Here is a 24,822-nt window from a genome sequence, read left to right as displayed (position 1 = left end):
AGTCCCCCAGGCTTTAAACTTCCCAACTTGTAAATCCAATAGTTCTCTTGTTTTAACAGTTTGTTTTTGTTTGTGAAACTTTCAGTTCTGGGTAACATTTCCAATACACATACTCGTAGTTGGCCAACGTTATGTTGCTTCTCAGTGAAATGTTCTGCCACGCTCGTTTTGTTGGATTTGAGTCTAATTGTGCTTTTGTGTTCGTTTATGCGGACTTTTAGTTTTCGTTCAGTGTGGCCTACATAAACGTCTCCACAGGGGCATTTAATCATGTAGATTAGGTTACTTGAGTCGCATGTTGCATTTACTTTTAGAGATATGGGAAAACCCTTTTGTGGGTGTGTTATACTTGATCCTTTGATGATGTTATTACACGTGTTACAATTATAGCACGGAGTAGTACCTCGAAATTTGGTGACATCGGTGCCCGGGGGGACAGCTATACCCAGCCAGGTACAGCTGCTATCGCAGATTGTGCTAAAGTAACCATTTAAAGCATGTCTCAGGCCTGCCTTTGTAGCATGTAGTAAAGTTTTAAACAGCCATTTCAACTCAGCAAAAGAAACATTTTCCCACTCATAAAGCTTCCTTTTTAGTACGCATAAGTCAGTCGAAAGGCCTTTAGTGTTAGGCGCATTGTATTGTTCTTACATTTTGCATGTTCTGGAGTGAACAACTCCTAAATGCATTTTTTCACTAATCTGGGCCTATCTCTGCCCTTGGATAACATTGGATTACCATATTACATTTAATAAGTACTAACTCTTATTGAGAGCAGATAGGGATGTCAAGCGTGGACTCAAATGAATTGTAATTTAAAATCTTCTTTAATGGTAAAGTCGGATTTTAACTCCCAATTCTGAAAATGCTCTTTTAGAAAGTTAGAATTTCTTGCCCGAAACATTTGATCCTGTGAATGGCTATGCTGTTAGGCTTTTTGTATTCGTCCCAGTCAGTGAGACAAAACTAAACTAGTGGGCTTATTTATAAGCCCATTGCCCAGCCGGTACATCACTTTTATCACATAATAAGTGATGTACCAGCTGCACAAGGGTTTGTAAATAGGCCCCCAGGTATTGGCAGGATGAGCAATCCTGCCAGGATGACTGGGGCAGAATTGTTGCCTGCCCACTTCTACTTCAAAGGGCTTTCCTGCAGCACACACAAAGGAACCTGACAGTAGTCATTTGGCGTCCGAGGAGCCTTGGCGGGGGAAGGGAAGAACTTTCCAGAACAAGATGTGGGGTACTCTAGAGAAGACCTTCAAAACACCTCTTCAGTACATTCTTTGACTTATGTTAGACTTCAGAAGGACTGCCCTTTTCCCTAGTGGACTGCCATGCTGCTTAAAGGCCTGCCCTACTGCTTTTTGAAGGAGATCTGAACCCTCTTCTTGAACCCAGGATCACCAGAAGTGACTACAAGGGCTAGTTAGATTGCCCCCTGTTTGACCTACAGGGGCATAACAAGCTCCAGAAACCATGTACCCTGCTCCTGACCTCTGCTGGAGTGAGACCTAACCCCTCAAGTGGTGCCCTCCCCATCCTGGACACTTGGAAGTGGTGTTAGAGGTAGTTCCTGCCTAACCTGAAAACTTTGGCCTGAAACAGATTTTCATCAAAAAGTAGCTGAAGAATTGTGAGAAGACCAGGAACTACCTGCCAGCACATCCATACAAGAAGCATCACCAGTTGGTCTGACTTTGTTGTAGCTCCTGCTACACATTTTTCCATAGCAGCAAGTCCTGTTCAGCGGGACCTCTCAGTGACTGTATCCGGCCCCATGGAGCACTCTTCCTCTACGGCTTGAAGCTTTGCACCACAGTAGGTATTTGACTTCAAATAAAGTTATCTAAGTCCAAAAGGTAAAAATATTCTCTGGGCTCAACGGCAACAGGCTCCCAAATAACAATGTCATCCCCAGCCTGAAAACCCTGCCTTCCTGCTCTGAGAATTTTGCTGCCATCATTAATGGCTTTACCAGGGCTTTGACCAGTGACTCCTCAATTCTGTCACCTCCTCCGTCACAGCGTGCTGCCTTGCCCCACTGACCTCTACCTTCTCCTGGACTTTTCTTCAAGGCATTTTCTAAATCTGCAAGTAGGCTAAGGCCTGGCCCCAACTCACCTCGTGAATCAAACCTGCACTCCATTGTGGTCGGCCTTCACTTTTGACATTTCACTGGCCTCGTGGCACCAGACACCTGCAAATGGTGCTTTGATATATTAGGTGCTATATTTCACTGACACCCCTCAAAAAACGTAACTCTGGTACTACTGATCGAATTGAATTCATTTTGGTGTCATTTTATTCATGAATAATTTCTCTGGTTTGAGATTCTTTTTTTTTGTTTTTGTCACTTTATACCTGTTTGAGGCTGCATACATACTTTACACAGTGCTTCTCAGTTAAGCCTAACTGCTTTTGTGCCAAGTTACCAGAGGGCTAAGAACCTGTTTATTTAGGGACTTTTGTGGTTCATCCCGAGAAGCATTGTTCCTTGAGTAGGGGTTTCACCCCCTCTCCCAAAAAATTACCCAATTTCTTACAGGGAACAGAAACTAGAAAGTTTTTAAGGAGTAGGAAAAGGGAATTGCCTTGATTCCATGTTTATTCTGTGTTACTATTGAGTTGGATGTGGCTTTAGCAACATGATGAAACTGTAATGTGAAACATGTGAGTATTTATTAAATACAGGGGAAATTTTATAAACAAAGCTTGAGGAATGAAAATATCTGCACATACTTGGTATTTTATCTGTCATTATTTTCATTATGAAATTTGTGTTTATAGGTCGATTTGCCATGCTAGCAAACAACAATCTCCAGATTTTAAACATCAGTAAGAATGATGAAGGTGTATACAGATGTGAAGGTCGAGTGGAAGCAAGAGGGGAAATTGACTTTCGGGATATCATTATTGTTGTTAATGGTAAGTAGTAATATCTATCTTGAAACAGGTGTTTTAAAAAAAGAAATTAAGGTATTTGTCAGAAAATCAAAAAATGTATTGATCACATCGCTGAATATAAGTTTCGATTTGTAAAGCATATTTCTTTACATCTTTACATAATACCATTGCTCTACCTTGTACATACCCAATCCAAAAGAGCTTTTTAACATTCTAAATAAAGACAAAGTAGTAGAAGGTTTATACATCTATCTATCTATCTATCTATCTATCTATCTATCTATCTATCTATCTATCTATCTATCTATCTATCTATCTATCTATCTATCCATTCACTGGTGGGATTAAAACAAAAAAATGTCCCAGTTAAGTTTAGCTCTGTAAACCATAGCTCATAAAACCAACCCACAAGACAAAAATATGTACACCATTGTAAAAAAGTTTTTTGCTAGATTTTGGATCAAAATTTAAGTTTCCAGATCAAACCTTTTGTGGGTAGATATGTGAATCATAAGAAAAACGTGATATTCTTGCTGCTGCAGCTACTACCTGTGTTTCCCTGAGGGCGTTTGGACTTTCCTGGAGCTTGTTGCCTTTTTGTTGGTCCCTGGTGTTGGAGCTGAACGGGGACTGAGCCACGAGAAGTGCCGGCTGAAGCAGGTGTGGGGGACTGCGAGGACCAGCATTCCACGGTATCATCAGCTGGTGCCTCTTCCCCTATTTAGCCCGCCTACCTACTACCTGCTCGTAGCTCGCAGCTATTTAACATTTTGCGGCCCCCGCATTGCGGGTGCCGCTCGCTGCCTCAGCTACTACCTGTGTTTCCCTGAGGGCGCTTGGACTTTCCTGGAGCTTGTTGCCTTTTTGTGGGTCCCTGGTGCTGGAGCTGAACGGGGACTGAGCCACGAGAAGTGCCGACTGAAGCAGGTGTGGGGACTGCGAGGACCAGCATTCCATGGTGTCATCAGCTGGTGCCTCTTCCCCTAATTAGCCCGCCTACTTCCCTTCTTTATCAGGTTCCTACCAAGCAATGCGGGATGCGCCCGGGCAAAGCCCTGGCCAAGGGCGGGCCCGTTTTAGCCCGTTATAGACCGGGAGAGACCGGACCGGGCCACCCCCCTTGGCTCTATCTTCATTTTCCCTGGACACGCAAAAACTGTGGTAGGAGTTGGGCTCAAAAGAAATCCTTGTTATTTCGCCCCACACTAAGTGTACTATGTCAGGGCGAGAAACTAGGAGTAAAGCTTTGTCCTCAGCCATCCATACAGCTGGAACAATGGATAACTTTATAATTTGAGCTAGCTCGCTCTTATCTCATGAAATACAACTCTAGAGTGGAGAATTTACCAGGGAATAGACATGGCCAAAAGATCTTCTTTGGGTGCTATAGCAAATGCTAGAACACCTGATAGACGGTTGGTCCCTGAAGATGCCGATATAACTCTATCTAATTTGCCAAACTCCGGGACTAGTGACACATCAAACAGAGATTTCTTTCTGGCTATCCCCGAGCTTACGGTAATACCTAGTGCCTCTCCCAAACCATTAGCTGACAGACAGGATAAGTCTAACGATCGCCAGCTTAGAGGGAACCGGGAGGGGCCAGTCCCAAAATGGAAGCTTGGACCACAAGCATCTGGGGGGAAAAAGGCAAAGGTTGCCAAACACTTAAGCCACCCAGTTAATAAGACTGGGGGCACTAGCAAGGAGCCCGCTCCCGCTACTTTTAATTCTATCCTTCCCCCGGCCCCAAATCCATTCACGGTGCTTACAAGTAATACCAATTTTAGTGGCCTACCTGCGCCTGGTGCAGACACGTTAAATTCTAATCTAGGAACCCTACTTAAGTCTTTGCTCAGCCCAATAGAAGCAAGGCTCACCCAAATTGTAGCAAGGCTGACAAAAATAGAAGCAACTACTGGGGCTGCTGTAGATTACATAAAAACTGTTAGACCCACTCAGGGGAACCCGGATAGGAATAAGGGAGTCACCTCTATAGTTAATATTCCTATGACTAATGCCCCTTCTACGCTAACTTCCTCCTCCACCGTGCTGGACACTTTGAACGAGAATAGTATTCCCCCTCCTGTCAGTGCTCTAATGGTAACTAACAAGGCAATTACGCCTGGCGGCTGCCAAATACCGGATGGTACAACTTTGTCTAAAAAATTGGAAATTGATCTACCCCCGATGTGGCCCCTCTAGTGGTGGTTTTAACAGGTGTCCCTGAGCTTGTTCCTCCTACTAGAGAGTCATTCGCATCATTGAAAAACAAAGTTGTATGCTGGTTGAATAAGTACAGACCCTTCCCTCCACAAATCTCTAGTGAAATTGTACTGGTAGGAAGGGTGCCCTGGGTGGGCAGGACTCAAAAAAACATTAGCGGTGATTGTGTCCTGGTAAATTTCAGGGACCCAAGGACGGTCTCCCATATTTGTAACTGGCCAACTGCTAACCCTGAGACGTTAATTCACGCTATGCAATTGTCTGCTTTTTATCCCTCTGATAAAGTGTGTTCAAGGGGGGGACATGATGACGGCTGGACTAGAGTGGTCCCTAGGGGGCAGCACAGGGTGGATTGGAATAAATATCATAACGCCCACTGTGCTGCCCAAATCCTGGACTATATAGGTTCAGCTACCTGGACTCTGTAGATTGACAGCAAATGGAGCGGGGGCTAGTAGGGGGACGACATGTAAGCAATGGACTTGCCGGAATTCAACTCATGTTAGGATTACTTCCCCTTTGTGGGAAATAGGGCCCCAGGAATTGATCCCCGAGGAGGTCAGTTACCTAAGGTCTCTTGAATGCTCTTATGATATCAGTGATGGTGACTACGAACCCGTAGGTTCAAACACCTTAAATATTCCCTTGCTGAGGCCTGTGACAGGAGAAAAAAGCCCCTTGAATAGGAGTACTATGTCTGTTGCAGACTCTGGTTCCTTGTCTATCCTGTCCTGGAACATTGCAGGTTTACGTAGCAAAATGGCATGTCCTGACTGGGGTTTATTTATAGACAAAAGAGATGTGTGCCTGTTCCAGGAAACCTGGGCCAGGGATGATGCATTACGTAGTGGATTCGCCACATACTCTGTCCCTGCCAAGTGGGGGGGGGGGAGGGGCGCCCGTCCGGGGGATTAACCATTTGGGTGGGTTCCCATCTAGGGTGCAAGGCTAGGACATTGAATACGCCATCTGAGGACATTCAATGTGTCCTTTTAGAGTGGCCGAACACTGCTAAACTAGCTCTGGTAAACGTGTATTCCAGACCTGTAAATCCAACAAATGAGTCTCAAACTATTGACAAGCTTTACTCATTCCTTAGTTCCATCCCGCAAGGTGTCCTGTTCGTGGTTGGGGGAGGCTTAAATTCTAATTTTGAGCCGCTTCCATCTTTGATGGATGGAGCATCCATTGAAGAGGATGACCAGTGGGAAATTCCACCAGTAGCGGGCCCTTCACCCAGGGCCTGGACACCATTAGCGGTCCAAATTATGGCTTTGACTCTTAACTTTTCTATCAGGGCCTGTAATGGATGCTCAAAATCAGATATTCCACCAAAACCCACATTTAATAGACTAGGGCAAGAGTCACGTCTGGATTATATTTTCGTTGAGACGCGAGCATGGGACAAGGTCATCGACTTTGTGGTTGCTGAAAGAACTGTGGGCGACCATAACCCGTTGATCTTGGAATTTTTTATGCCAGGGGTACCTAATACTGACCAGATGGCTAACACCCTCCTTGATTACAAGGCGCTCCTATCTAACGACAGACGAAGGGTCAGATGGGCCAAATTAGTGGAAAATCCTGAAGACATGGCTGAGCTTTTTGCCCAGATCGTCCCGGTACTTCAAGCCACGGGCATTCTCATCTCCCAAACCCACCATACTGATACCTATAAAGAACTGGGGAACCTCTATTCGGAATTGACACATAAAGTGGTGGAGGTGCTAAACCCCATAGTGCCCAAACGGATATCTAAGGGGAACAGAGCGTCATGGTTCAATTCGGCCTGCAGGAAGGCAAAACTAGACCTTCTGGTGGCCATAAAACAACATAGTAATAGGGCACAGATCAAAGCAAAGAGAACTGAGTTTAAACGACTAACTCAGTGCGCCAAGGTGGAATGGGACCAAAACAACTGGACCAATATGTTGGCGGCCTTAAAATCCAAAGACTCACGAAAATTTGGGCTGATTGTAAAAACGGGGTCAGGGGATCCACCACCGGCAGTTGAAGCTAACATTGCTGCCATCGTGTGGGAGGACCATTTTCGTGCTCTATATGAACGAGCCAATATTGATCAAGGTGGGGCCGTAGAGGGTGCTTTGCCTTGTTCTACTTCCCAGCATGACCGGGACGACTTCCTAGAGGAGGAGGCTACCGCAGTAATCTTGAAACTCGCAGCAGAAAAGGCACCAGGCTTGGATAAACTCCCTGGAGATCTTTACAAATATGAACCCAAGGTATGGGTCCCTTATCTAACGGTCATTTTCAATGCAGTTCTGGGGGGGATGGTGGTGCCCGCTACTTGGCTGGGGGCAGAGATTATCCCCATAAAAAGGGCTCTCCTCTGCTTCCAGCCAACTACCGGCCCATCAGCCTCATAGATGTACCGCAAAAGATTTTTGCGAGGCTGATCTTCAACCGCCTACTGGATTGGATCAAAGAGCATGCAGCTCTGAGTCCATACCAGGCAGGCTTTAGGAAAAATACATCAACCATGGACCAGATTTTTCGCCTGACCCTGTTATGTTGGAAAACTGTGAAGATTGAAGGGGGCAGCCTTGACACCGTTTTTGTAGACCTCCGTGCGGCCTTTGATCTAGTCCTGCAGGGGAAACTGTAGTCTGTATTGTCTGACCTGGGCATGCCTCCCTACCTCCTAAATATAATCAGGCGGCTCCATGCTGATAATTTTGCACAGGTGAGGTGCGGCAAGAATGGCGCACTTTCGAATAGATTCCCTGTTGACAGGGGGGTGAGACAGGGTTGTGTTTTGGCACCGACCCTGTTCTGCCTCTATGTCAACAGGGTAATCGGCCACCTGAATGCGGTGGCAGACAGCGACGCCCCAAACCTTGCAGGCAGCAGGGTGCCAGCGAATATGTTCGCGGATGACACCCTGCTGCTGTCTAAATCCCCCATGGGGATCAACGTGTTCTCGACGGTTTTGGGGAATTTTGTCATGAGCAGGGCCTGGAGATTAATGCTCTTAAGACCAAGTTCATGATGTTTAACCCTCCACCAACAACACGCCCAAACCCTAGTATAGGCTTACCCAGATTAGAAAGGGTTCATACCTTGGAATACCTGGGGGTGACTATTAATGAAAATATGACCTGGACCCATCACGTAATTAGATCCCAACTTAAATTGGCCCAATTAGCGGGGTATAATCAGGCTGGCAAACAACAATAAATCTACAGTTAAACCGATCGGCCCGCCACTTGAAATCTATAGACTCTAGGCCAGGGGTGCGGTAACGTACGTTGGAGAACTCTGGGGTCACGTGAGCAGACATGAGTTGGATGTTACTTAGACAACTCTTAGCCCTACCCCAAAGTACACCTCTCATGCCTCTGAGGCTTGATCTTGGTCTCAGACCACTTGATGAGGACCTGGGCCTCAAACCTTTAGCTTATTGGCAGAGGCTCTGGACAACTCCAGAGCTTCGTAATTATAGGACGGAGCTACAGGAAATCCTAAGCCTTCCAAATGTGGGGAAAATGCAGTGGCTCATCTATGTAAGAAGTGAACTTAGGAAACTGGGGCTCCATTCACTATGGTCCGAGCCGGAGTCTGCCTGTTCCAGGGTTACACGGAAGAGTCTAGCAAAACTTATTTATGAACATAAACTTATGGTCTCCATACAGAATGCGCAGACCGGCACCCTTACAGAAATATTTTTAAGGATCAAAGATGTTTTCAATTTGAGTACGTTTTAGATGACATGTATCCCAGTGCTACTAGGAAACTGGTTTTGCAGTGGAGGTATGGAACACTTCCAACCAGGAGTTTTACAAGCAAATTGAGTTCTTCTACTCCGGAAAATTTCCCTGGCTGCGACAGTGTCATGGAAAACGATTTGCACATATTGTTTTTATGTCCAGCTTACTCCAAATCCAGAAGACATTGGATCATACCATACTGTAAAAATTTGGGTTTTAAAAATTGTATGCAGGCGTACAGAATTTTTAAAACAGATTAAGCAAGCGTGACTGTCTTTGCTGTTGCCAAATTCTTGGAAGCCATGTGGCGTAAGCGAAGGATTTTAATACAATTTGAATGAAAAATCATTTGCTTTTATTATCTCCTGTAGGGATTTTGCTACCTGATTTTCCTAGTTATGAGAGATCTAACATTTTAATTAATTGATATGCATAGTATAAACTGTTTAGTATCTATGTTGTGTTGTATATGGGACACTGCCATCTTACTTCTTTGCTCCTAATGTTTGACTGTATATATAACCAATTGATATGTTTGTTTTAACTTGCATGTATACTTATATGATATCTTTTATGGCAAATTTTACCGAAATAAAGGAATACAAGAAGATATTCTTTTTTGCAAATACCAAAAAATAAAAACAATACACCCCCAAAAAATCACGCTGAAGTTATTCTTTGCAAAACCCATGAACAGTAAGCACTTTGCATTCTAGTTATGTCTCAAGGCCAGATGCTATACCAAGGGCCTGCAGTGCATGCCCAAAGGGTAATTAATGATGGCTGAATGGACTGCTTGAAAAGCAAGGCACTTGACCAACTCTGATGTGTCCAACCAAAGAATTTTGTTTCTGGGAGGCTTGGTGGAGGGCCTCATCACTGACTAAGTGAAATGGAGATTGGGTAAACTGGAAGCTCTGTAGCTTCAAATGATTATAGGTTATGCACAGTGAGTTTGGACACAAGAAAAAGTATAACATCTATCATTAATACTCAAACAAACTGGAAAAAAGTTGGTCATTTTAAATTATGGTTGCCTCAGGTGATATGACATCGTCATACTAAAAAGAAATTCTGCAATGTCTTTAAAAATACAGTTAAAGTGCATTTATAGATACTAACAAAAACAAAGAACTTTGTCAACATTAGTAACTGAGAAAACCAAAAACTCATACCTCTGCTAGGAAAACCACAACTCACTCCACACATGAGTTTGGAATATCAGTTATTAACAACACATAGCCAATGGCTTTGATAATATTAGTGTTTCTTTAACTGTTTAATCAATATAATAATGGTAAGGTCATATATGTCATCAGTATAATGTTGATGCTATCTGTCAAGGTGGGATCATGACCAGTCAATATAGAGAAGAAACATGCAGGCCTTCATTATAAGTGGCCTGGTCAATTGCAATATGTTACAGCACATATCGCAGTTAGGAGCTTGTACCTTGCACTGCACTCTTGAAGCTTCCTAGCTTCCTTTAATACCTTTCCACAAATTAAACCCGCCAACATGCATTGGTGGAAATGCCCAATAATTACTGGGACATGTAGCTTTTAGAGCCAGAGGTACAACTGTTTTTTGTGGTCGCAAAGGGTTTTAGGCCCGTTTGTGACTGCAAAAAAATGTGTGGCCCATGTACCAACCCTATTTTGTGAGTCGCAAACAAATTGTGACTCTCAAATTAGGGGTTAGTGACTCACATTAGGAAGGGGCATTCCCTTCATATTAGCAACTCCAAAAGCCATGTAAGAATGTTTTGCGACCGCAATTGCAGTCGCAAAACTATCACAGTTTGACACCCTTCTCAGAAGGGTGGTAAAGCACTCGCAAATGGTAAGGGGTCCCCAGTGGACCCTTTACCCTTTGAGAATGCATTTACAAACATGGGACCCAGGGACCACTGCCTGCCCTTAAAAAATGAAAATGAAAAGTTACAGACATGGGGGTCTGCTGACCCCAGCAGGCCACCATCCCTGAGAGTGCTGGCTATTCCCAATGGGGTCGCAAATTGGAACAGCCTCAATAATATTCATGAGGCATGCAATTTACAACCCCATTGGGAATCGCTAGCAGTGTTTTAAACACTTCTGTACATAGCATCTTGAGAATTGCAAATTGCGACTCACAATTTATCGCGAATTTGCGAGGTACAAAGTGCTATGGTCGGACATCTAGTCCCTAGTGTGTTAAACACTGAAATCTATTAATCACTATTATTGGCGGAAAATTTGGAATTGTACTTAATGTAGCAGACCTACAAAATTTCAACCCAGCAGAGTCAGATTTAATTTGATCTGATAAATGTCTGCCCAAATACTTGGTCACTCATTCTGGATATGTGTAGGGGTCACCCACAAGTTTGTGCCTTATAGATTAGCTCTCCAAGATATAATTTACAAACCAGAAGTTTGCAAATTATCCTGGGTTTCTTATGTTAAAATGTGATGCATAAGGTTTGGCCTAACTGATTTCTGGGAGAAACGTATCAGAATCTCCTCAGACAACCCACAAAATATAAAGAGGCAACTTATTCTGACCACTCCGATTTCTGAGAGGAGCCACAGCATAATCTATGTATTGTTCACATTAAAATCCGATTTTAGATATAAAGATGTTTCTACCAGATCAAACGAGCAAGAACTAGAGCACTTTATATTAAATGCAGGCTGGGCATCTTACTTTTGATCACTCACACTGAAAGGTGGTCCAACCATTCAGAAACATTGGCCAGCTGCCTGGTTTGTAACTCTAGCATTGAGCCTGAGGGCCATTTGTTACTTTTTCTACAACGCACATCATATTACTGGGTCTGAGTGGACTGTCCTGGTCTGCAAATTCCTAGGGATGAGTAATCACCATTGTTCCTTGAGAATCTATAAAACAAATACTAGTCTCCCTTTCAGTCTCCAAATTACTGCAGTCTGCTTGGTGATTCAGAGGGAAAATTGTAGATGAATGATCGACTTAAATTTGTGCTATTTTGAATGTAATTTATTGAATGTTCCGGTACTTAATTTTATACTTAGTTGATTGATCTGATGGTCCAACCAAACAAAAAATAGCACTCTTTTTCCATATTTGCTGGACTGGTATCAGAAAATTGGCAGATGGTCTCAAATTGGAAATGGTATTAGCCAGATGGGATTGGGCAATAGTGTTAAACGATGACTACTTATTAGAGATAGGACCATTTTGAGGGTGAACTGTACACTGATCTTTTTTTTGCTTTGGCAAATACGTTACTCATATATATTTTTCTTCCAGGAGCTTGGCTGGGGTCTCAAAATTCTCATATTATTGTTTGACTAATAAAGAGGTTTGTCTTCTTTGCCCTAATGACAACAGAGTAATGAAAACAAAGGGAATACAACCTAGAATACCTTATTTGGGAAGATCAAAGTCAAACAACTGGAGGTCAGACATTAAATATAGTAAGAGAGCTAAGACCTGAGTATTTACATAAACACATTTTAAGCCTCACTCTTTTCCTTAATAGGACAATATATTCCTTAGGTTCCAATGGTACTTGCAATATAGATTCTTACTGTGAAAACAAATATATGCATTTTGGATCACAACCATTGTATTCACAAGACACATGCCCAGACAGTCCATAGAGCATATTAGCTCATTGACAAGTTAGGTGCTAGCAGATGTATGAGTACATTCAGGCTTTATTTGGAATTTGGCCAACTGACTTCAATGATCAAGTAAAGGAGGCCTATTTTTCATCCACAGCATAACAGGTTGTATCTTTTAGTTAGCATTTGAGTGCTTTTGTACCTGTATGTCTATTTTTCTCTTATCAAAACCAGCTGCCTGGTATTGATTACTTGTTTTTGACATGCAGTGCTGATATAACAATGTCCAATGCCAGCTGTGTACATCATGGTCATCACAGGCTTTTTTGTAGTTCTTTTCATTCAAGAGGGGTAATCCAGGTGCTCCAAAAAGATTGGAATTTAGATAAACTAGAAGTGAGGAATGGTATTTTTTTTCTGGTCTCCCCATATGTTTCCAGTCTGATTTTGCTGACTTCAGAATTCTGTGCCATATATCATGACTAAATAATCATAAAGCATTTGTGCTTTCCTCTAAAACTTGTGCTGTGTATCAGAACTCATTGTTTGGCCTATTTAGCTTTGCTATGACTCCATAGTAGATCATGACTAAAATGCACCTATGGCATGGAAGGTTAAATGTTGCATGTTGACTGCAATGTGTATTTACTTCACTCACATACACAACAAAAATGTATGACTGCCAGGAGCACCACTGTGCCCTGGTTGACTGCAGTCTAAAAAGACCGTGGGAACATAGAGCAAGCAAAAGAGCCTTGACCATGTAGGCAAACCTAGTTTTGTATATTATTAAAGGCACTCCTAAAGTGTACATTGGAAGCCCACAAGGCAGGGCGGCTAATCTCTTAACAAGGAGGCACACTTTATATTTAAAACATGTGCCCTTAAAGTTACTGAAGGTATGAAAATTGTTTAACTGTGTAGGTCCATCTGTATTTTCCATAAGACAGGGCTAGGTGGCATCAAAATATTACATTTTGTGTCTCCTCCTTGGTAAATACTAGCAAAGTTGATTTCAGTTCAAAATTCATTATTTCGGCACAAAGTCTATTAAAGTGCATAAAATAATTTAAAACATAAATAGTTTAAAACATCAAAAATACATAAAAACTACAATCCAGCTCATTTTGTTAACTTTAGTCAAATTGGTAAGTTTTGAAAAGCAGGGAAAATTATAATTAGGGAGAGCAGCCAAATAGTACTATTCATAAAAAGATATACATTGCACAGCATATCACATCAGTGCATCTATAGTGGATTGCTTATATTTTCTTGTGCCCAGATTTCTACACAGTGGTAGTAGCCACTATCGCCTTGCACTCTGGTAGGCAGAGAGGAAAAACAGGACATGTTCTATGGTCTCCTTAGGAGCCCCACATGCTAGGCACTGCCTGTCATCAGCCCTGTGAACTTTAGCCTATCTGATGGTGTAAGACTGAAGCGGAAGCGTTCCATAGCGTAGTTGCAAAAAAGTGCCCACCCAAGAGAGGTTCGATCTCATCCAGAAATTCTTCTCACGATACAAATCTTTGTCTATAAGAAATGCATCGGTCATAGGGCCTCAACTATCCTGAGAGCAAATTGAAAGATCTTTATTCTGCAAATAGGCTGTTTTAACAGTGCTCTTAGATAGTCCCTGAACCTCATTGGGATCAGTTAACATAAATGTAAGCCCAAATTCTCTCATAGTGTTTTTTACATACTTAAACAAGGGTATTTTAAGGTAGCCCATGCAACTGAGTATCTCTGCTAACCCCGCCCAATATTGTCGGCGCTCTGGGGTAACACAGATCCTCCTTCAATACAGGATAGGGTGTACACCAATTTTATCTGAATGTGCTCTCAACCTGAGGTCAAGTCTGAGAGTAAGTAAAGAAGTATTTATCAGAATGCCTACCAATTGTCAAATGAACGGTTTATTTTTATTTATTTATTAATTGAATTTATTAAGCACAACAGCTACCCCTGAGGGTTTCCCGGCGCTAAGAGACAGATCGACTACATAAGGCAGGAGAATTAGAGATTAAAGAGCCAGGTCTTCACCGCTCTGCGAAATCGTATATGACAGTTTTCCATCCGTAGGGCCAGCGGTTTGTTCACTAACACAAGCAAAAATGTCTCCAGGTGACCCCAGAGCTCTGCACCATAAGATGATGCCCCCAAGTCTTGCAATAAATATACTTGAAAGGCTGTTTGGACAGGTTGAAATTGTGCATTGCGTGCCATCTTAATTATACCACCGCAGCTTGGTCTAACTTAAGCCTATGCTGGATAACATGTGCCTGCCACACCAAGCGTAAATGTAATTCCCAAATATGTGTAGTTGTGTACCCTTTCTAGGGAAGTTCCTGATAAGACTTAATTAGCCCTGGTTCAGTGCCCCGGGTTTAGGATCATGTACTTTGTTTTACCTACATTGATTTCAAGGCCCCGAACCTTGCAAAAATATTCAAAATGGTCCAAGAGCTTTTGTAGACCCATTGGAGATTTGGACAGTAAAAAGGGTATCATCTGCAAATATGAGGGCAGGGTTCATAATGTTTGCTAACCTAGGAGCATTTTTATCATTCTGCCCCAAAAGTCCATAAGACCTTTTGAATAGTGAGAGAAAAGCATCTGGGCAAGTGCACAGCCCTGCCTCCCCCCCTATTTACAAAGAATGGCTCAGTAAGCTTACCGGCCTGGCCGTATCTCACTAGTGTGTAATTATTCATATGGAGCCTCACGATAATTTTGAATAGATAACTCAGTACCCCTAGGTCTTGTAGTATCTGCCACAAATCTGGCCTAGGGACTAAATCAAATGTGGAACGAAGGTCAACAAACATGAAATACAAGTGACCACTCCCAAATGTGACCTCCTTCCAGTACACCATCAGGAGACAGAACACCTGCTCAATCATGCTTGTTGTCTCCCTAAAATCCACCTTAAGGGGTGACAGAATATCATTCCTATCTATTCATTCTTTTAGTCAGGTAAGTATGACCCTGCAGAACAGCTTTTGTGAGCTGTCAATCAAACCTATGGGTCTACAATTGGCGGGTACATCACAAGGGTCTTTCTTGTGTGTAGGAAAAATTTTAATCCTCAATCCAAGTAGGGGGCAGGGAGGCCCCTTTCAAAAAGGCTCTAAATAATGGTGAGGGACAAGAACCCCAAAAATCTGCCTCCCTCTGGAATACATCCCAGAAATTTTGTCTAAGCCGGACTCTTTGCTGGGTACAATACCCTGTATATCTAAGCACATTTCCTGGGCTGAGATTCCCTGCACATTAAGAATACCTCCCAGGGTGTACACTTCAGAACAGGTCACCTTTTCACTCTGGATCTGGGGGTCCCTGGGCATGTGGAATCAATGACTGTAGAGGTCGGGACTCTCTTCTGCACATACAAACATAAGTATTGAGCTACCCAGTTACTTGCTGAAGTATTAACTTTTCCCGGCACATCTCCTTCCCTACAGCCAGAAGATAATACATTCCAAAATGTCTGATGATCTTTGCAATTAGCAGCATCTAGAAGGCACTTCCATCTATCCATTGCCCAAGCATTTTTGGCGGTCATAAGGACCTTTTTGTGACCTAGCCTGGCTGCATGAATCAAAGCCCCATCTTGCTTTTTAATTGCTTTGACCAGATTAGTCTTGGAATCCCTGCATTGTTTATTATACCAGGTCGATCGGTGCTTCATCTCAATTGAGCACCTACTGTCAACAAACAAAAAATTCCTCAATTTTCCAAACAACTCTATTTAGATCACCGATATTGCACCTAGGGATCTTTCCAGGCCCCCTGCCAAACGAAGGCCAAAAACCCCCCATCCCTTCTACCAGGAGGCAAATCATTTGACTTATGGTTGGTCTCAAAGTTGCACCATTTGACCCTACACCTATTACCAGTGATCCTCAACCTCCTATCCATTGACTACCTGGCATAAACAGTCTGAGTCTTTCAATATAACTTAAGCTTAAGGACCAGTGCGTTGTGATCACTATCATGGCAAGCCATTATGTGCATATCCACAATATATGGCCATAGCATGATGACCATTAGAATATAATCAATTATACTGGTTGAAATAGGGTGATTAAACGCGTGGGTCCCTGACCAGTCAGAACTAGTTCTGCCTTTGCATGCTATCAGCCTCTGATTTAAGCTAAGAGCATTGCTTTTTAGTTGTTGGGTATATTTCTTAATTGATGGGATCTCAAGGGTCTGGAACTCACCATAAAACATGTTTTCAGCCATTAGGGGTGACATTGCAAAGATCAATGGCTCAAATTGACAATTAAAGTCACCCCCTATGATTTTCGTAAAATTAGGTGGCTAAAATGGTAGCTGAGTATTCAGCTGTTCAATAACAATTGGTTCCCTATTGCTCCCCTCTGATGAGCATGATCTGCAGTACACATTTTATATAAGATGTGTTTCCATCTAGGGGCCCTGAAGGCTAACATACAAAAAGGTCTTGGGAGTCCACCTCAACCTCTCTCAATATAAATGTCACTGTTGTTCTTGCCCAAATTGTAAGACCCCCAGAAGGCCTTCCCCTTCCTACCATGACAGAATCCATTGAGAAATGTATATAGGCCACATGAAACTGCGTTTGAAGTGACAATATCTCCTGAAATAAACAAAAATCAAACTGATCTATGTACTTACACCAGTCTGAGTGCATTAGTTTTGTGGCTAACCCTGTTACACTCCACAAAATAAGCTGGACTTTCCCCTAAGACCCCAAATCAGCAGAGGTTAGGTGTATTAGAGAGGCTTCCAACCGCCTTCCAGGGTCAAAGTCATCAAGAATGTTAGGAATATGATTTATTCTAGGGGGATTTTAATAGTATGAAGGTTAACTGATTGCAGGCTCTGTCTCCAAGAGCCAATCATCTGCCCCTAAATCACCTAATGCGAAAAACATATTAAAAGATCTAAGATGGCTTGTAGTATTCATAGAGTGCAGTTTTAGGCCGGGGAAGAGACAGGTGTTCAGTAAAAAAATGAAGTGGGAGGGCGTCAACCTTTGTTCTTTCTTTATAACAGAGATCCTTGGGGTTCAGAATATTATGTACACATGCAGGTTTATGAAAATGTAGACCAACACAATCCCCTGGAATATTTTTCTTAGACTGGCCTAGCCAACCCACCCTCCTAGCGATTATTATTTTGTTTGGGCCTCAATGTTTAAAATGCTTATGCTTACAAGCGGCCTTGTTCCCTAGCTGATCCCACAACTCTCGCTGACGAGTCCTTACTGGGGATACACCGGCTAAGAATAAAATATATGGGCAAACAGCAGCAGAGGGAATACTAAAGCTATCAGAGTGTGGGGAAAATGAACAACTGCCCTCAGCTTCTGAAGTCAATGCAGTAGTGCACACAGACTGAGGGCACATTACAGGCTGAGGGCAAGCACCAGGCTAATATGTAGCTATGCCCAGGGGTACAATATTGTAAGATGTCCTTAGAATCCCCTCAAATGGCAACGGTGGATTACTAGGGCCAGCATGTTGGTCCACACAGGCAGTGTTAGCCAAAGTTGACTGATCACTTTTTAAGGCAGTAATCATTAGGCTTTCAGGTTTAGCCAGGCGATCCATCACCAGTTTCAGTTTATCCTCCAAAATGTTATCAAACGTCTCACACATTGCTTCAAGAGCCAAAGGATCTGTGGGTGGAAAATGTTTAACCTGGCATTCAGCAGCCTGTGTCAAAGATGGAGTCGGGGGCTAAATCCAGAAACGCAATTGCCTTTTAGAATTTTTCTAGGGTAGAGCTGTTTTGTCTTACCACCCACATCCTTTCCTGGTTCCCTTTTCCTCTTAACCGCTACCATAGCTAACTGTTGTGGCATTTGGTCGTTACCAGATGTAATTACAGACACCTCATGATTTACTGTCTCAAGGTTATTATCAGAATGAACAGGATTTGCTGAGTAAATACACTGTTCCTCAGGTAAGATACCACAATTTCCCGCACCAAGTTTGGGACAGGAGGTAAACAAAGCACTCTGTTCAAGGGAGAGACTATGTTCTGTTAGTTCATTTTCAATGCTCACAATCCCAATAACCCATTGAAGCATACTATTAATTGAAACAGAAGAGCAAGTAGCTTTAGGTTTCTCCATAATGAAAGCAGCAGGAGCACACCTGCATTTGACGTAGATGGGAATCTATGTGCTGAGGCGGACGCTTGGTCCTCAAATGAATATTGAATGAGGGTCCCAGACCAGCTCCTTCTAGTTGAAGATGGGCAAAGATGAGCTTGCCCTTGGCCTGGGCTTCACCCGGGCATGGCCTGTGCATGTCACGCACAGCAGGAGCACACACCAGCCTTTGTAGTGCAAAAGGGGCTGTGGCCACCTTTTCCCCTGGCAGCACAGCAAATAGCAAAGCAGAGATTTCCTACTAGCAAAGTCATGAATGCTATTGCCCACTTATTTTTAAAATACAACAAATTATGGAGCAACCTGGTAATCCTGGGGACCGGCGTAATGGGCATCGGCAGAATGGATCAGCAGTACAACACAATGATCCCCTGTAAAGAAGTAATATGCCTATCCTCCCTTGGCCAATGAGAACCGTACACTCAGGAATTGCTACAGCATACAAAACCAATTTAATGACCGAATCATTCATGTATAAAAAAGGAAAACAATTCATAATATAGGTGCTCAATAAAACAGTGCAGTGAACATTGACACAATGATTAAAAGTAGGCATATTTCCTCTCTTTATGGGGATCATTTTCTGTACTGTTCCATAATTTTCAAAAGCTGATATAAGGGTGAAACTATTGTTGTTATAACCAGAGTATAAAAGGGAACTTTATAACAGTGTACTTTAGACTATCTAGGTTTAACCTACTTTGGCCCCTAATCACGCCTTTACTGCTGGAATACATATTCTTTCTTGTATGCTTAAAACATTGTCCCAGCAGCAACTGGCTGGCTTCTTGGATTTTTTGACTCTGCTTCATGGATTTGATTAGACTATGGAATACAAGGTGTTGTTTTCTGCTGACCACTTAGTAGAGATTAGCCAATTGGTAGCAATGAGAGATAGCTTGCAGAAGAATGGCAGCCTTAGCTTTACCTCTTTTGACTTGTAGATGCCAGGGGGGCCTGTCTTATTCATTACAAAGGCCTTCACATAAACCCAGGCCACCTTCAAAACTGTCAGGTGGAAGTAGAACTCATCTAAATAGTGGAGTGGTAAGGAGCTGAAGACAGGCCCTTATGATGGCACACATGTTCTATTAAATTAGAATAGTGGCTTCTGGATAATTTTACAGGCAGAGAGGAACTTCTGCAAAACAAGGTGAGGGACTGTGACAAAATAGTTTAGATTGGTTGGCAGAGTATATTCAGTCACTGGCTAGTTCACAGGGAAAATCTGGCACCTCAACCGCAACCTGCCTATGATATTCTTTAGCATGAATAGAATCTACCTAAGTAAGGCCCTGCTGAATGAAGGCTCCTGTCTGCTGACTCCTGCTGGAAGAAGAAGACTCATTCAAGGCCTAAGGGTCTTCTGATTCCACCCGAGACCCAAGGACAGGAAATGCTCTGAAATGGTCAAGTAGTTGACCTCCTCTTTGTCTGCTTAAGGGACACGCAAATACCATTATGGCCCCGATTACCACAGAGGTCTAATCCCTCGACTCCTCACAATCTGGCTTCCGAGCAAAACACAGCACTGAGACCGCCCTCATCGCAGCAACAGACGACATTCGAACTCTACTGGACAATGGAGACACAGTCGCCCTCATCCTCCTCGACCTCTCCGCAGCCTTCGACACAGTCTGCCACAGCACCCTTTTACAACGCCTCAGAAACATCGGAATACAAGGAAAAGCACTTGAATGGATCACCTCGTTCCTCACCGGAAGAACCCAGAGAGTCCACCTTCCACCATTCAAGTCCGAGGCCTCTGAAGTCATCTGTGGCGTACCACAAGGATCCTCACTCAGTCCCACCCTATTCAACGTATACATGAGCCCCCTCGCGGCCATCGCACGCCAACACAACCTCAACATCATCTCTTACGCGGATGACACTCAACTGGTCCTCTCTCTCACCAATGACCCCAACACCGCCAAAACTAACCTACACGAAGGAATGAAAGAAGTTGCCGAATGGATGAAACACAGCCGTCTGAAACTGAATTCAGATAAAACTGAAGTCCTCATCTTAGGCACATCACCTTCTGCATGGGACGACTCTTGGTGGCCGGAAGCCCTTGGAAAAGCACCCATCCCGACAGACCACGCACGGAACCTAGGCGTTATCCTGGATTCTTCTCTTTCAATGAACAGACAAGTCAACGCCGTATCCTCATCCTGCTTCAACATTCTTCGCATGCTCAAAAAAACATTTTGCTGGATCCCCACCGAAACCAGAAAAACAGTCACCCATGCTCTAGTCACGAGCCGACTGGACTACGGAAACACCCTCTACGCAGGAACTACCGCTAAACTCCAGAAGAAACTCCAACGAATCCAAAACGCCTCAGCCAGGATCATATTAGACATCCCGCGTAACGAACACATCTCTGGTCACCTGAAAGACCTCCATTGGCTACCCGTCAATAAGAGGATCACTTTCCGACTGCTAACTCACGCACACAAATCACTCTACGACATAGGACCAGAATGCCTCAACTCAAGACTGTCCTTCTACACCCCCTCCCGCCAACTACGTTCTTCCAGCCAAGCCCTCGCCACTGTACCTCGCATCAACAAGACAACCATGGGAGGCAGATCCTTCTGATACCTGGCTGCTAAAACATGGAACTCACTCCCCACTTACCTTCGCCTCACCCAGAACCACCTAGCATTCAGAAAGCAACTTAAAACGTGGATATTTGACAAGTAATCCACTTCCCATCCCTAAGCGCCTTGAGACCCCCTGGGTATGTAGTGCGCTATATAAATTCTTTGACTTGACTTGACTTGACTTGCAAGAGGTCTAGTGTCTAGAACCTATCCTGAAGAGCTGGGAGCTGTTGGCATAAAACTAAGAAACTTTATAAGAAGTTGGAGAAAAGAAGAAGTGAGTTGGGACAAGGTGCTGAGGCTTGCCCATGAGGAGCTCACCATAGCCAGTCAGGAAAACCAGGTTTGTCACACTCAGTGCTTATCGGCCCACTGAAATAAGGTTCAGCCACTCCTTGCTAGATTGTTATCTGTCCTAATGGAGCCCTGCCTGCCTGCAGATTCTAGAACTTGACCTACTGGAAGATTTTAACTTTCAAGAAATTGAATATTTCTGAAGATTAATTTTTGAAAATGTCAAGGCAACCAATCTACCTGTCCTGCGAAGCACCCTCAGTGATCATAAAATACAACTTTATCCCACTTGAATCCTTTAGCACCAAAACGAACAGCTTCGGTGACAGCCCAACTAAGAAATTTCCAAGTTCAAGGAATCTTTACTGGTGACAGCCTAAGACCATGCCTGCTGAATAATTTTGACTGAGAGACCTGTACTTATTTACTTAGAAATGTTGAATGCTAAACTAACCAATGAGGTGTGGTCTAGCTTTTTAAAAGATCAGGAAGGGTATATCCATCTTTCCTAAACAATTTTATTTCAATTACTATTTTCTATTAATGTTAACTTGTTTATTGTCACATTGTATGAATTGTATTTGTTTCAGAGTTATATATGGCCTTCAGACGAGTAAAGTCTGTTTTGATAATGATGATGACAGAGAGACTACATCTTTGAATCGGATGATTTGACTTTTTCTGGCACTTTTTTGCTGAATTTGTAACAATTCATATCTCCTGCTCCTTATAATCTATTTTAATTATATTGTCATCATTTTGCTCACTAAATATTTCTGTATTTTTAATTGATTTTGGAATTTCATTGTGTGGTGCTGTTTTCTTTGAAACTCTTGGCGCTGCTTGACCTAAACGTACACTTCTCTGGGATTGCATGCTGCTTATGCCATAGCTACCAGAGGTTCAATGGAGATTTTTTCAGAACTTTGTTTTTACCTAATAGGATTATATTTATTAAGTTTGTCACCACCTCCAAAATGAATAACCCACTTTCTCACAATAGACTTTAAACACTGAATGGCAATAAATTATGCTGTAAATTCTATCTACATCTATTATATCTAAATGACTGTTCCAGGATTTCTTAGACCCAGTACCAAACATTTGTCCTCCCTGTTTAGCTTTGGTAACATTAAGCACAGAGAGTGGTGCTATGCCAATAGGATGCACCAGAGGAGTTGAATGGTCAAGCTCTATTCTTTTTTCATCGCATTTAGGGCTTTATATGATGTGCCTTATGAGTGTTTAAGGAAAAAGAGAGAGCACTCTCACTAGCAAACACCAGGTTAATGACTGCCCATTTGATTATTTAATATCAAAAGCGACTTCCTTCAAATAATAACCAATTCAAAACCATATATAAAATTTCAAAATCTTTGTTTTTGTTTTTATTTTATATATTCTTATTCATATTAATATTTTGGTTCTTTTTTGCATTTCATTTGGCATACATTGTGTAGACACTAACATCTTACATACATAAATACCTATACAAAACAAAAGAATGTGAAATTACACATATGGAACAAAAAGGGAATTTTCGGTCGATGTAACATTGAGGTAGGCAAAGCGGTGGAATAGAACTACGCGCGTTTCGGCCAGTGTCCTTCGTCAGGTGACCGTCATTCACAACCAACAAAACATGACATTGTGCAACATAGATCTACAAAGGAAAAAAATATAATATAATATACATTAGTCGCTTTAAAGTTTGATGATATCTAATACATTATACCTCTAAAAAGCTTTTTGGGTCAGCATTTGCATTTCATTACATTTCCTTATTATATAACAACAAGCAGCACCACATATGATCAAAAGTTAACTATTGTTTGACGACATTCAGATTATAAATTTTTTTCTTTAACCCTTTCGATGCTGATGACGAGCTCAGCTCGTCATGATGCACGGTTGAGCTGTGCTGATGACGAGCTGAGCTCGTCATGAAACAACCAAAATAATCAAAAGTCAGCACAGGAGGGGAAAACACCTAGCAGCCAAGGTGTTAAAATATTTTCAATTCATTTTATTGTATATATTTTATCCCTTTTTGTTGTGCGTGTCTCTTCTAAGAAATATATAATTCTCTAAATGGGCAAAAATAACTTGACCATATTGGATGTCAGATGAGAAAAAAAAGAGGAATAAGAAAGAACAAAGAAACACTTATTCTTTTGTTTGATAAAACAGATCCGTTTAAGTATATTCATAGTGGCATTTTCTAAAGTGGACACCTCGAACTTTAAAATAATGAAAGAGTATCACCAGTACTTACTATCAGGATACGTGGGTTGATAATTCGATTTTCTAACTTCTAGTATTTTTTATATACCCTCAGTTTGAATGGATTCCAACAGGGGTGCTAGACTTTTTGGTATTACTCGTTCTAGAGACGACTGTACAAAAAAGGGGGGAGAGAACTGTTATAATACATTTTTAGTTCCCTATTTCTTGTTAGGCACCAAGCTACAATTGGTCTCATATTATTTACAAGGCTTGGACTAAAAAAGAGAAAGATTGTGTCTAATATTTACTTATACGTTATAATAGAACAAAGTCTTGGCTTTACTAAAATAGTATTCCACAAATTCAATAAAGATATTTCGTCAAACAGCTCATTGAATGACAACAAGATTAAAGTCTATGGTACCCTTATGAGTGACAATCGATAATGCACAGTAGTTTGAATCTGATTTGAGCTACATAAACATGCCCTTGAATAGCAGTTATTACCCAACAGATGCAAGAGCAACACTTTTTCAGTCATCTCTCAGTTGTACCTATCATCAATATCTTATAATAATCAAATTTGGCTCATATTACTGCTTTTTTAAATATCAGAGCTATATATTACTGCTTTTTTAAATATCAGAGCTCTACTTCTCTTGCAAAAAGGGGCTAAGTCACCAGAGAACTTTAGTGCTTGGTGCGATATGGAATATCATTGTATTAACTTTATCCCAGTTTGTGAATCATTATCCGAAACCACTGGTTCATAATACTCCCACATACCTGAAAGACACAAATGACCTTTTAAGCCAAATTAAGAACCTGACATACAATGAAGTAACAACATGCATGGTAGAACTTGACATGGAGAGCTTCTAAACGAGCCTATTACAAGAAGCCACCCTACAAACTATAGAAGACTTACTTTTTTAAGCAACAATGGAGCCTCAACACGCCTAGACATTATATCATGGAATGCTGGCGTCTAGCCCTAACAGAGAACTACTTTGAATACAGGGGCACCTTATATCTCCAAACCCATGGAACATCTATGGGCAGTACATTCGCCCC

The 24,822-nt window shown here is 42.2% G+C and overlaps 1 protein-coding gene across 2 annotated transcripts in view; it reads left to right on the top strand.

Moving 5' to 3' along the window:
- NCAM2 (neural cell adhesion molecule 2) overlaps positions 1–24,822 on the top strand; it is a 1,306,184-nt gene that overhangs the window by 628,326 nt on the left and 653,036 nt on the right. For both annotated transcript variants that reach the window (XM_086934039.1, XM_086934038.1), the window contains exon 5: positions 2,793–2,930. In XM_086934039.1, coding sequence (XP_086790165.1) covers positions 2,793–2,930 — 138 coding nt within the window. The remainder of the gene's footprint in view (positions 1–2,792; positions 2,931–24,822) is intronic.

Source organism: Lissotriton vulgaris, chromosome 8 (genome assembly GCF_964263255.1).
Source record: "Lissotriton vulgaris chromosome 8, aLisVul1.2, whole genome shotgun sequence".
Classification (NCBI taxonomy): domain Eukaryota; kingdom Metazoa; phylum Chordata; class Amphibia; order Caudata; family Salamandridae; genus Lissotriton; species Lissotriton vulgaris.
This window is presented reverse-complemented; position numbering and strand designations above follow the sequence as displayed.